The sequence below is a fragment of the Anopheles coluzzii genome, chromosome 2 (genome assembly GCF_943734685.1).
Source record: "Anopheles coluzzii chromosome 2, AcolN3, whole genome shotgun sequence".
Taxonomy (NCBI): domain Eukaryota; kingdom Metazoa; phylum Arthropoda; class Insecta; order Diptera; family Culicidae; genus Anopheles; species Anopheles coluzzii.
The window spans coordinates 91326929-91340989 of record NC_064670.1 but is presented as its reverse complement, the minus strand read 5'-3'; the positions used below and the strand labels follow the sequence as shown (position 1 = coordinate 91340989).

General features: G+C 41.0%; 3 protein-coding genes across 3 annotated transcripts in view; 1 reads left to right on the top strand and 2 right to left on the bottom strand.

The window, feature by feature from the left end:
* LOC120961359 (uncharacterized) overlaps window positions 1-9436 on the bottom strand; it is an 87958-nt gene extending 78522 nt beyond the window's left edge. The window contains exons 1-2 of the mRNA XM_040385065.2: window positions 8997-9436; window positions 4179-5800 (exon numbers count right to left, since the gene is read on the bottom strand). Of these exons, the coding sequence (XP_040240999.2) occupies window positions 4179-4332 (154 nt within the window). The 5' untranslated portion in view covers window positions 4333-5800; window positions 8997-9436. The remainder of the gene's footprint in view (window positions 1-4178; window positions 5801-8996) is intronic.
* A 2424-nt stretch (window positions 9437-11860) lies between these two features.
* LOC120952203 (biogenesis of lysosome-related organelles complex 1 subunit 2) lies at window positions 11861-12701 on the top strand. The gene is made up of 2 exons (XM_040371415.2): window positions 11861-12302; window positions 12392-12701. Exons 1-2 carry the CDS (start codon window positions 12009-12011, stop codon window positions 12518-12520), a joined length of 423 nt encoding a protein of 140 aa, XP_040227349.1. The 5' UTR covers window positions 11861-12008; the 3' UTR covers window positions 12521-12701.
* On the bottom strand, window positions 12522-13181 carry LOC120952204 (immediate early response 3-interacting protein 1). The gene is made up of 3 exons (XM_040371416.2): window positions 12954-13181; window positions 12752-12853; window positions 12522-12665 (listed from the first exon to the last, which is right to left on the bottom strand). The coding sequence occupies exons 1-3, from the start codon at window positions 13039-13041 to the stop codon at window positions 12610-12612; spliced, it is 246 nt and encodes an 81-aa protein (XP_040227350.1). The 5' UTR covers window positions 13042-13181; the 3' UTR covers window positions 12522-12609.
* Window positions 13182-14061: the final 880 nt, after the last annotated feature.

The following is a 14061-nucleotide window of genomic DNA, read 5'->3' as shown; positions in this document are numbered from 1 at the left end:
TCAATGACAGTGCGCCATGACATGCCAAACGTAACATGTGAATGCTTAAGTCTAACGCGATACTCTGATTGACAAGCTGAGCTTAATGGTGTCGCAAGTATAATCAGGAGTGCTGCCAAATGTCACTGTTTCAGTCACCATCTTTCATGACCGAAACGAAGTTCAAGTCAGCTCACGTAGACAGCTGTGATGATCAGAGGTGAGGCTCATGCTCATTCTCATATTGTTACTTGGGACCACTCGCACGCACCGCGTATCTCCCATGACTATCGTGATGATCACCGGCAGTAAATGTCGTGACCAAGTGATTGACCAAGAATTGGATGCTAAAATATTACCATGACATTGACGAGTTTCATCGATGGGGAAGAAACAAAGTATTTCCAAGATATCTGAATCAAGACAGCCCCATGATTTGTTTTATTTTTTGTTAAGCTGGTCAGCTTACCTTGTAGAGGTTCATACACTAGGTAGATTAAAAGAGGTTCATACACTCACTAACAGTGGATCCACTTTGCAATGGTGACCCACCACTCAGTATCCTTTGCAAAGGCAGGTGATGGAGGCGCCTGTCTGTTCTAATGATAGACGTTATTGTGGTTGCTGTAGATTTTGTGAGGGGACCAGAATGTAAAGTTCAAGATCAATAGGACCTTTTTTACAATAAAGTACACTTTACAAACTTTCCATCTTCCTAATCCGATCGCTTTTTAGTTCGTCCTTCAATAATCTGTATGTATGACAAATACATGACATGGTTCGATAATATCATATATTTAAAAAAGTCTATCCATTTAGGTATTCAGAATTTTCTGTAGAATTTGAAAATGATTTAAAATAGGGATTCACTCATGAATCAATGCAAATTTTAAAAGACAAACCGAAATTTTATATGATACTTCACCCGCAATCAAGGGATTTTTTTCAAGAAACCATTTTTAGGCTATGGTTGTTTATTTTAGTTTTATTATTAAGAAGATAAAGATATTCATTTAAAAAAAATCAACTTAAACAAAGACAAATATATAGCGGCGTAACTTCTTACTGACGATAAAATGTACGATTTACTAGAGATTTATGTTAAAAATGTAACTGACTGCCATGCATGCAACTGCCAATAAGTTGATTTAAATTGTAGTTATTGATTGGTTCAAATAAATAATCGTCAATAGAACTGAATGTATTTTTTCAGAGCTCCTGATATGTTAGATAATGCTTCAAATTTCATAGTTAGAATAAACGTAATCTGATTTTACAAGTGCCTAGTGCACTTATTACATTGAAGGAATACGTTAATTTGAATATTTTGAGATCTGAATATATGCACAGCAAGGTAAATTTTTAATAGATCAGAACTTACTTTTCATTTCTCAAAACAGGATTAAAAAAGCCTTTTACCTGTTCAACTCCAAACACATAAAGTATTTTGTCTCTGCCTTCAAACCAAGCGCTATAAATAGGAACAAATTCCTAGATGAAACCGTGTACGATTTCAAAGTCATCTGCATAATATCTTCAAAGTTAATACCCCACACATGCCCCATCACACACACACACACACACACACACACACACACGTGCGCCCGCTCCGTCTAGCGATACAACAAAAACCACACTTGCAATATCGAGCCATAACTCCCGGCCAGCAGCCGAATTCTCCGCCACCATCCAGGAAGCGACCGTCTTTAGAATTCCCAAGTGGAACATAATATTTGTAGCGTCTTCCCCGAGTAGATGATTGTCCCGTTCGGGCGGGGAATCCCAGGGCCACGGAAAACCCGGCAAACTTGTCTGCCCGCCACGCTCCTGCTTCCTGCCTCTTTTTCCCTAAACTGCAGCAAAGGAAATTGTAATTGACAAAAGCCTTTCCCTTAGGGACAGGGCAGCGCCGAGGCAGGGACCGACTGAGAAGGAGACTGTCTGGGAGGATGCAAACAGCTCTCTGCAGCGCCAATTCCGGCTGCTGCTGCCACATGGCTGATACTTTGAGGTTATATAAGCAGACAGGAAGACATGCCGTACCCGAACACAACGTGTGGCGTGACAGCACCACGACAGCTTCCCTTTTTTTCGTGTGCAGAAAATAGAACGGTAGAGATAGCGATGAAGAGATAGTATGAAAGGGAAGAGAGGGAAAAAGAGAACGAAGAAATTCCCATTGTCGTTTAAAGTTGCATCAGCTGGTCGAGGCGGGTGTACGGGCGGCAAGCCTTCGGTTAAAGTGTGTGGCGCCTCCATCGCGACACGCTGGCGTCGAAACATAATCGCGTACAAGCTGACAGCGATGGATCGTCGGAGTGTGTGTGTGTGTACGGGCGCAGTGCAGTGAAGGTGTGTCTCGCGCTGTGCGCTAAAACTCCGTTGGCAGTCGTTGGTGTGAAGGTCGCACGCATGGGAGCGAGGCGGGAAGAGCAGCCTCACGGCCACACATGATTGGTGAGATTGAAAACGCGTCCCGCTTCTCGCGCGCTCAACCCTTGAGGTGGCAGAGGTTGAGTATTGGAATGAAATTGAATTCGAGCTGGAAATTGTTAGTAGAGTAGTTGCTTCGCGGGAGTGTCTGTGTGTGTTACATTGTTTATTGCTTATGTGTGGGACATTTATCACTACTAAATTGAAATAACAGTATATTTGCTGCACATAAGAGGACTTTTATAAACTTGCATTTTTATAACTTACAGGTGGGCTTATAACAAGGTGTATGAATTTAGAAGGCTGATTTTTATCGCTTCTGCTTCTGAATGAAGATTTTAAGAGTGTTTTGAGTATTCGTCAAGCCTCAAGTAAGCTTGTTTGAACAAAAGTTTTCACTCATTCTGTTAAAAAGTGATATTCAAATTTGGTTTTAAAAAACATGTTATGAGACCACCTGAACTACATACACTTTGATTCTAGATTCTAGAGGCTGGAATAATCTAGACTGAAAATTGCAGTTGCTAGTTTTTTGTGTAGTTTTGTATGGAGTGTTTACATGATTTCAGCCTCCAACTGTCAAACTCCACACAAAAAACTAACTAGAATCGTGAAGGGCCCCATTATTGATTATTATACATTACTAAAATTTTCAGATAACTATTTATTATTTTTATTTTATTTGCACATACGAGTGAATCACTGGAACGGAATAAACTCGTGATGGGGAGCTCCACTGTATTTACCCAAAATTTATTGACCTGGCACATTTTGTATACTTCATTTTGAATTTTGCATCGGCTTGCAAGTTAAATAATGTATTTATTTTAATTTAATTATTTCATTATATGGACTGAGCGTAGATCGTATGCGTTGATCGCAATATCAATCACATTTAAATTAAATTAATTGATATTGGTCTCCGATTGATTACGCTCGATTCACTTCACATTAAACATGAACGCATTTCACTCGGTACCGGTACCGGATTGAATGAAATCGTCTGTATTAATTGTCACTTACCGACCTTCCTGCCATCGAAATAAAAACTCCCATGGCATGATGCATAACATTTGGTACAATTATTCGCCTCTCTACTTTCTTTGTGCGCATGGAAAAGGGGCAAGCGAATCGAAAACATGATTCTACAGCGAAAACATGGCTCACGTTAGAACAAAAGACGCTATCCTTGAAGTGGAGCACCAGAAAGCAGGCGGAATAATCATGGCCTCATGCTGTTTTCTTCGCCTCACAATGGAATAAACTCGATAAAAGCCATTGGATAAGAGGACAGAGATGAATCGAACGATCGATGTAATCGTCCATGCACACGATGCCATTGTGAAGATTCAATGAGTTGTAAAAACACGAAAGTAAGTGTCAACATCGATTTAGTAATTATTAGCAGCTCCTTTAGCGCTATTCAATTTAGACAAACAAATGTTTTGGAAAGTGGTTCGAAACATAATATTACATAATGTTTAACATCCGTTGTGTCCTTGCAAAAGCTTTTAAAATTATTGTCCTCGTACAAATGAACTCTTTTGCTGTACTTTCACCACACGGTGCAAATTGAAAGCAATTATTTGCGAGACAAAATCTTCACTTTTCATAAACGCCCAAGTGCTGTAATGCATACCACTTCCTCCATCCATTTTCCGGCCTGTTGCAACACTCACGTCCCATCTACCGCCAAGTGTGTCACAGTTTCCAAGCCTCAAGCACGCCTTAAGAGCGTGAATAATGACACACACACACCTACTTACCTTTGCGTCGCTGCCACCGATGTCTTCCGCCGGTGCGACCACGTGCACCCGCAAACCGATGCGCACGGTTTCCGATCGGCTCCCTGACCCTAACCGGAGCCTCATCCGCTTCCTCATCCTCGTCCGAGTCGATGCATATGACATCATCGCCCATCGTCTGGGGCCAAATTGTTTACTCTCTCCGGCGAATCAACTAACACCCACCGAAACCGAGTGAGCTCTAATACTACGGTCTATGGCGTGCACGGGCGACGTGCGGCTAAAGGCGTGCTAATAATGGGCACCCGCTCCGTAGTAGTTCCTTCTGAAACGCAAGAAACGCATTCGGAACTGCAATGTAGCTCATCTTAGCAAGCGAGAGAGGATTGCGCGTGGGATACAGAGAGAGAGAGCGCGCACGGGACGAACGTGACTAATTTACCGGCAAAGGGATTTTATCTAGATGTTCCTCATTGCCGATGGCTCACACTTGCCTGCGGAGTTGTTTCTTTGCAGTGAGGAACGACTCCCATCAGCAGCAGTTGTCTCGAGTGTGTCACTTGAAAGGTGTGAGGCAACAGCACGGTGATCGACGGAGCAGATGGGTTTGGATTTTCACTGCGCAACAAAAACTCTTCACTGGTATTGGTAAGGTCTTTTAAAAGACTTTGCTTTAAGCTTGCTAAAACTATGGTGCATTTTTGGATTGCTTCACGCAAGCGCTCCCATGATCGTTCGTGCTTTCGTGCGGGAGTCTTATCAGTTTGTTCGTACCTTTAACTTCACAAAAACACACACACACACATACACTTCTTGCTTTACTTTTTCCTACCACAAATCAGTGATAAGCAGTACGTACCGTACTGGTCGACCGTCTGGGAACACATTTCTACATTCGGTGCATACTTGCACCATTTGCACCGGAGGTTTTCGTTAAGCAAACTTACACCCCAAAAAGTAAACCACTTCTTTCACGTGCTCAAATAAATTCCACCTTTGCTCCTTTCTTTTTTTGCTTCTAACTCTACATACTTGCACAACATTGAAGGGTATGAAGTCGTGCACGCGTCCCTCAGCTTTACGTTCAGCTCTATGCAAAACTTTAACGCATGCAACGATTTTGATGCTCTTGGTAGGTTCCACCCATCGTTAGTTGCAGCAGCAGCAGCAGCCGCCACAGGAGTAGTAGTGGCAGTAGTAGACACTGTTAGTGGATGATGGGATGCACACAACTTTACCACTACGGCACCGTCACTTCCTGCTCGGGCAGCGTTGGGGTTGTTTGCATTTTTTTTCTTCGTTTCATTTTTGCACGACGTTTTCTTCCACCACCACCAACACCACCACTTCACAGTCACATTGTCGCAACGGTAGCGGAACCGGAACCGGCTGTGGGAAGGATCCGCAGGGGAAGCTCCTCCACGCTAGCGGATTTTATATATACACACACACATACACACTTTTTTGTTTGCTCCTTATGCACTCAACCACACTCACACACACACACACACACACATAAAAGCACGTTAACGCGGACTCAAAAATGGTATGATGAAAGGGCAAGCTTGTATGGGTGCCCAAGGGGGTTGAGTATCAGGTGCGCATTCGGGAGTGAGTATCATTTAAACCGGCGGCCGTGCAATCTGCCAAAAAGAAAAACAAAGAAATAGTACAGCCAGAAGAATTAAGATGAAGAAAAAGGTTAAATAATGGTGTGCAGTGAAAGTAAAGAGAATAACGGACAATAGACGTTAAATTTATGTATCATTAGTGCAAAGCCAGCCTTCGGTTCTTTGGTTTTGGCGTTTCGTGGTGGAAGGAATCTTCATTTTTTGTTGAAAGGGCTTTGGTGTTTGGTTTTTACCTTTGCTTTGCGGGATTGCTGTTAAAATGCGAAATATAAAATATTTATTCCAAATTATAGGGATGAACGGTTTGAGCGAAAAAAATACACACGATAAGGTCAGAGCTTTAAAATTATTCGTTATTAAATATATTTTACTATTATTTCTACATAGTTTTTAACTGAGTGTATTGATGTTTGTATTGATGTGTTTTTTGTGTTGAATTCCATGAGGCTTTTTTGTTAAACATTAGCGCATTGTGAAGTTCTGCTCAACGTGTCATTAGAATTGCAAAAACTTATTAATTATTACTTTCACTCTTAGATAACCATTTCTTTAAACCACAGAGTTTTCCAAGTCACTATCGAATGTGCACATAATTACAGGGTTTTCCAAGTCACTTACGAATGTTAACATCGTTATTCACCTCGTGCAAGATATTAATCCGCATCATACGGATATTTCATTTCGATCATAATATTGTTTTAATATCTTCATCATGATTTTCAACACGACTCAGGATGGATTGAGTTGTACAGTTCTTTGTTGCGTGTTGAAAATCGTGTGTTTGAAGCAAATAAACCATTCGACAGCTGTTGAGAAACATCTTGGATGCGGTGAATCATTATGTGCACATTCGAAAGTGACCTGGAGAAAAAACCTGTATTCACCCCCTCCAAGATACTTTTCAACAGCTGTCAAATGGTGTATTTTCTTCAAAATGAAATTTTAATTTCTCACCTCATGTTTACTATTGAGTTATAAAATAGCCAAATTCATCGCCTAGTAATAAAGAATTAAATAAGTAAGTAAATAAGTAAATAAATAAGTTAATTAATTAAAAACTAAATAAATAAATAAATAAATAAATAAATAAATAAATAAATAAATAAATAAATAAATAAATAAATAAATACATAAATACATAAATGATTAAATTAAAACATTCCTAAATTGAGGTTTTGGGCCGGTCTGGTGGTACAACCGTCAACTCGTACGACTTAACAACATCCCCGTCATGGGTTCAAGCCCCGAATAGACCGTTCCCCCATACGTAGGGATTATATTAGTTGAGAAATTCAATAATTTCTCACCTCATGTTTACTATTGAGTTATAAAATAGCCAAATTCATCGCCTAGTAATAAAGAATTAAATAAGTAAGTAAATAAGTAAATAAATAAGTTAATTAATTAAAAACTAAATAAATAAATAAATAAATAAATAAATAAATAAATAAATACATTCATAAATGATTAAAATAAAACATTCCTAAATTGAGGTTTTGGGCCGGTCTGGTGGTACAACCGTCAACTCGTACGACTTAACAACATGCCCGTCATGGGTTCAAGCCCCGAATAGACCGTTCCCCCATACGTAGGACTGACTATCTTGCTATGGTAACAATAAGTCACTGAAAGCCAAGCTCACTTCACTAGTGGGTACAGGCTGGCCTTGACCGACAACGGTTGTTGCGTCAAAGAAGAAGAAATTGAGGTTTCCTATTGTTTTCATTCTCTCCTCTTTGGCGTAACGACCTAGGTGGTCTATTTGCAAGTCTATATCAGTTTTAATGTTTCTTATTTTGTTCTAATGCTAATTATTTTATTCTGAAATACTCATTTTAACAAAAAAAATGTTTTTTTTTTTATTTCAATCCTGACCTAGACTGAAGCCAATTTTCGATTGTTTAAAGGAGAATACATCATACAAGACAATGCATCTTGGTTTTAAACTTCCTTACGTTCAATGAAATTAAGTAGTGAAAAATTATTAAGAGCTAAATTTTAATACATAAATACTCTCATTGAAGGTCTAAAGTATTATATTTGATTTAAAAAGGTCTATCAAAAATGATTTTAACATGATTATTGTGATTCATTATTATTTAGGATTGACTATCCAAAAAATTAATTAAGATAGTTAATTATTTGTTTGATTTAAACCAATCAATCCTGTCTAGACGAAAGACAGGTTGAGGTAAAAAATAAATAATAAACATTAAAAATTAGCTACGTCTTTTGTACTCTAAACATACAACTGCCCATCTTACACCACAAAACAATCTCACTGTAAATAGTTTACATAGGTGAAAATTAGCCCTATCTAATGAAATCCGGATGCGCTCATTAACTTCTTCCCGTATAGCCACCCGGGAGGATAGCATCTATTGACTGGGCTGGATGCACGGACACGCAAACCCACCCCGAACGAAGCCCGGGATGGAAAAGCTAATGATGCTAAAAAGTAAACTTCCGCCTGAAATTTATTCCCGTTCATTACAGATCGCTGAAGCAACCACAAAACTCCAATAATGGACGCCCTTGTGTCTGTGTGTGTGTGTGTGCGTGTAGCAAAATAAGCACTGCAGCACGCGAACATGTCCGCCTCCAAAGACAAGGGTAGTGGTCTTCTTCTTTCCCCCCCCCCCCCCGTGCCACAATTTATTGCAATTCGCCAGCGTCCCCAAAGGAAAGGCACTGTAAAGCAAACCACCCATCACCACGTGGTACTTGGGGCTGCGTTCGGGCGGCAAAGGAAAGGGAAGCAACCCCGTGGGTGTGAAATATGCTCCCTTGCAAGCGGGCAAAACGGTTCATGAATTTTAAATTCATCCAATTGACCCATCACGAGCAGTGTTCGGTCGTATGAAAAAACTGCCTCCTCCCTGTAAAATGCCTCCCCCCCTCCCCCACCCACCCACCAAAAAAAAAGAATCCAAGCCATGCCAAGGTTCTGATTGGATGGCATTTCGGGAAAGTCGTATCAATTTTTAAACCCCTTTGCGATACTGCACCGTTAATTGAATCAGTTGTGACCGTTGGCACTGGGCACCACTCCTTATTTACAGCTTTTCACGTATTGCTCGACCTGCTTCGTATCTGGATTAGCTCAGCAAGGCGCAGTTTTAAATCAACCCGGCCGGGTGCACTTTTATCGCCATCGTCCCACGTGGTGAGCGCAGTTAAACGCAGACCATTAATCCAACCGCCTTACCTGAGCCGTGTGATACACGATACCGACGTGTGGTTTGAAAATTGATGTACGAACACACCACAGCAACGCAGCAAGCGATGCTCTCGCAAACACACACACACACAGCTACACAGAGACACAGCACAACACGCCCAGCAGCAGGCACGACCTGCACGAACCAGTCGGTGCAGCCAGCACGGGGCTGCACTAGTTGCAACACTGCATTACAAAGTAGAACTGACTGGCGGTGCGCTTACTGCACATCGTTTATATATGTATGTACAGCTTTGCTTCCCGATGCCATGTTTCAGCGTTTTCCGCCCCACAACAATCCCCCGCCAGTGCACACACTCCCTCCCCATCGACGGGCTGAATGACCATGAGGAAAAGAAGCATCCAGGCAGGCGAGCATGGCACCATCGCCCCCCGACCAGGATGCGCAAACGAAAAGGACGAACCATCCCGGCGCTGCACGTGGATACAGTTGGAGCGGGTTTCGTTGGGCACCCGAGACAACAGAACACCGAACGACCGAACGAACTGCACTTGCAGCTTGCTCTAGTGGTGGTGGAGGAGAGCTGTGTAACAGGAAATAGTGACCGTCCCATCGAATCGGTCGGTATCCTTCCAGCCAGCCATCGCCACCGGTGGTGGGTCCGGGTGCGCGTGAGCAGGACAGCAAATGATGGCTGCACACACCGAGCTGCATACTGCACACAGTGTAAGCGCGAGTGCGTATGTGTGTGTTCGAAAGGGAAGTGAAGGTTGTTTTTGTAAAATGCCATGTAAAATGTTCGCCCTGACCCGAAGGGAAAAGCTCCATCAAGCGAAAGCTTTTCCGATCCGGCCGCTCGCGATGTCGTTGGGTTATCCGGGAGAAATTTTGCACGCACACACACAGCTGATTGCTGTTAGTTTTCTGTTTGTTTGCTTTAAATTAGTCAACGATTAATTGTAAATTCGTTTATTTGGCTTGCTTCGTGTAAGAATAATATTGTATCAATTTAGAGAAAATAAGATAATTGATTTATGTTTTACGACAAATATCAATTTGAAGCTTCCGGGACAGTTATTTTAACCGCTTTCCTCGTCTTTACACATTGATTAGAATACTGGTTGGCTATGCTTTTACAAAAACTCAGGCAGGTTTTTAAACATAATCTTTGTAAACCAAGCATTGCTAGTGTTTTTGTTTGTTGAACTATTGTTCTATACTACGGGTTTTTCAATCTACACCAAATATTAATACTGCTTAGACTAACGCTAATGACTTATAACTAATGGCTAATTATCAAATTTCAGCACCATATTGGCCAATATTGGCAAGCTACGAGGCAATTTTAGTAAGGAATGGAGAATGTCCGATTTTCAGTAGAGTTCAAAAAAATGTTTACAATGCATTACAGGGTTTCACACTTTATCTCAAGACCGCGGGACCCCTTCCCGAATCTGTCTTAGCCAAAGCCAAGACTGCGGTATGATGCTTGAAAACGTTGATGATACCTGAATTCATCGGATGCAATGCTGAATCTGCGGCACATTTCTCGAAACACACTGGTCCGCGCCGAGGACATGCGGTCGAATATTTTTTTTACACTGATAACCTTTGTGTACATCAGTGTAATGAAAACAGTGAATTATTTTTTCGTGTTTTTACCAGAAAAGATTATTTAAACAGTTCAAACTACTTTCTTAACACTTGTAAATATTTTAATTAAACAAATATGCATTCACTCATTTTATTAAATTGTCATTTTTTGGTAAAAAAAACGAAAAGGATAATTGAGTGTTTCTAATAGACTAATGTACACAAAGGTTATCAGTGTAAAAAAAATATTCGACCGCATGTCCTCGGCGCGGACCAGTGTGTTTCGAGAAATGTGCCGCAGATTCAGCATTGCATCCGATGAATTCAGGTATCATCAACGTTTTCAAGCATCATACCGCAGTCTTGGCTTTGGCTAAGACAGATTCGGGAAGGGGTCCCGCGGTCTTGAGATAAAGTGTGAAACCCTGTATGTTGCATGTGCATTTTACAGATCTGCATTTTATAACATTATTATGACAGGTGTGATGTAACGCTTTTTATTCAAATGGAAACTCCTTTATCTTTTTTATGGCTTATAGAAAAATTCTGAAAAATTTATACTAGACGTGAAACATACAGTTGTCAAAATTACTAGAACCATTTTGCTATGACAATTTTGTAAAGTACTGAAAAAATATTTTTTACATTTTGTATTTTTTTCCAAAAAAAATCCTTTCAATTTTTAAAAGCTATAACTAAAAAACGGTAGCGAGTTGAACCAATCTATGCACAGTTATAGAAACTGCATTAGTTTATTTAATTTTCATCAGAATATTGCATCGATATTGGATTGCGCATTCAAAAGTTATAAGCTACCAAAGTCGCTGGCTAACCGGTTAGCCCGGTTACCTGGAATATGGGTATTGGAAAATTTAATTCTAAAAAACAGGTTAATTTTACTCAAAAAATCTACGAAAAATTCCAGTGAAAGATGGCTGTGGATTAGACACATATTTCAAATTTCATTTAAATCGGATTCCTACAATCAGAGAAATGAGCAATCAAAATCGAACTCGGGTAGTCGGGTAGCCGGTTGCCTGGAATAGGGGTAAGTTGATGGCTTAGTATCTAACGGTCGATTTGAATTGTTCGAGCCCATTTTAGATCACATTCGCTGTCAACTGGAAGTTATTTTTTTATCGATCTTTGGGGCAAATAGCTCTGTAATACTTCTTTAGTTTAAGAAGCAGATGCTTAAAATGGACACACAATGATTTTACTTATTATTTCACAATTTTTAAATAAAACAACACAAACAACATGTCTAACGAAATGACCGCGGTTGGTTCCTTCCCAACAACGAATGTAAACAATAACAACACCCTCTTCGCTGGTAAACAGTCGTAGTCAGCCATCGTCGTTTTGTGGTCTCCGTGATTTTTGTGCTGTGCTGTGAAATATTCCTCCCAACCCACTCATCATCACTTTCGCCTTCAACCAAAAACATGGAAGAGGATTACGGCGTTACTGATTCGCCTCGGAAGGGGCCCACGCTGTCCACGTCAACCTCCAGCTTCGAGCCGTTCGATGCACACGACCCGAACCTATCCCGCTTGGCGACAAAAATGTTCCAGAAAACGGGCGACTACATTACCCACGAGCTGGCCTCAACGGTGGACGATTACAAGCTGATTGAAAGCATGAACCGTGCGATGATGGGCAAGGTGGCGGACATGCGACAGATGTCGCAATCGATCGCTGCGAAAAACGCAGAACTGAACCAGAAGTATGAGGATTTGGTAAGGGCGGGTTGACAACTGAACAGCATCGAACAGTAGCGAGTGCTGATATATTATTTCTTTCAATCCCTGTGCGACGATTTTTGTAGAAACCCCTGCTGCAAAGGATTGATGACATTGAGTCCACGGTGGACAAGCTGGAGGCAGCCGCATATCAGCTCGATTCGTACTCGATTCGCTTGGAGAACAAGTTTAAGTCACTGAAAGCCAAGCAGTAGATTGATGGGGATTACACATTAGTGGGTATATATTTATTCATTCAGCAATACGCAACATAAAAAAGGACGGCGTGATTCCGGCAGCCCCGTCAGCCAAGAATTAGTTTAAACATTATCGCTACTATGTTAAGAAATATTAATGGAACTGTAAATAAACGCAAAGAAGTTCGTTAGCCCATTATATGAATGCGTTTTGCTCCATTGCTACAGAAGCTGCGGAACTACACTTACTCTTGGCCACTGTTCGTATGGATCGTACGAGCAGCAGGATCTGTGCTTTGGTCGAGGCCGGCTCTCCAAACCCTTGCACCTGTGCGGACATACCCCAACCATCTGCAGGGAGCGAAAAAGGAAAACGAATGTACCGGTTTGGCCCCAAGTTGGAGCAGTTGTATTGCACGCACGGCCGGATGATGCTGCACGTCGTACTTACATTTGGAAAGAAATCGTTCCTCGCTCAGGACACACACTGCGTTCAGAAATAGCAACGATGCTTCCACTAGTGACCACAAGGTGAACATGGTGTATGTCTACGTTTTATCGGACTAAAATCGGACCCGTTTCGAGAGAAATAAATGCAAAATTAAATCGCAAACTTGCTGTAGCCGATGCTGATTTGAGGAGTTTGTTTTGGATCAGCGCTGACAGTTTGCGTTAACGTCATCTGGGCAGTCGTGCTGCGCAGAGTGACCAGAAATGCCGAATTATTTGCATTTCTACCGATTTTTGATATGCCTACCGACTCACAGATGAGCCTTCTAAAACTACCAATTTTTCATTTTTCCCACCGAAAATCGCAGAATTTTTCATAATGCTGACCAAAAAGTCATAAACCCTTTCCCAAATAATTTAACGTATTAAATTCCATATGGAAATCACTAGCAACCTGAAACAGATGTTCAACACAGATGCTTCATGAGATGCGATGAAATCGGACGCGCTGGTAAAATTTTATATGAGATGTTATGTTGTTGGTTAGCAAATCGAACATGTCAAATCCCATACATTTTTCATGTTCGATGTCGTGATCGATTGTTGCTTGAGTGCTGCCTAAGACGTGCGATTTTGTCATATGATGGAATCAATTCAGGAGACACCTAAACAGGATTTGTAAAAACAATCACTAATTTATGTTTTGTTATCATTAAACTTACCAATTCATCCAAATTATCGAAATAGCTGCTGACAGCACATTCGATTTGCACTGTCCTAACCCATATAACCAAGATACCGAAAACGCCACCAATTTCTTGTACTAAAAATCCAGTTCCATCAAACAAAGCTAAAAAACTATCAGTTTGGTGGGTTAAGCCACACGGCTACAGAAGCAGCCACTTCAATTTTGTTAAAGTCAGTTATTACCCAAATAACCAAATCGTCCTTAACCCACTGTAAAACCACTTCAAACCCACGTGGGTTTGTGGTGGTCGATTCAGTCGCTAACCCACCAAATTTTAGAACAATCGGAGCTGCCAGTTCCGATCCGATGTATTTATCTTGCCCACCCTCAACCCACCTTTTCCAAAAATGCTTTGAGGAAA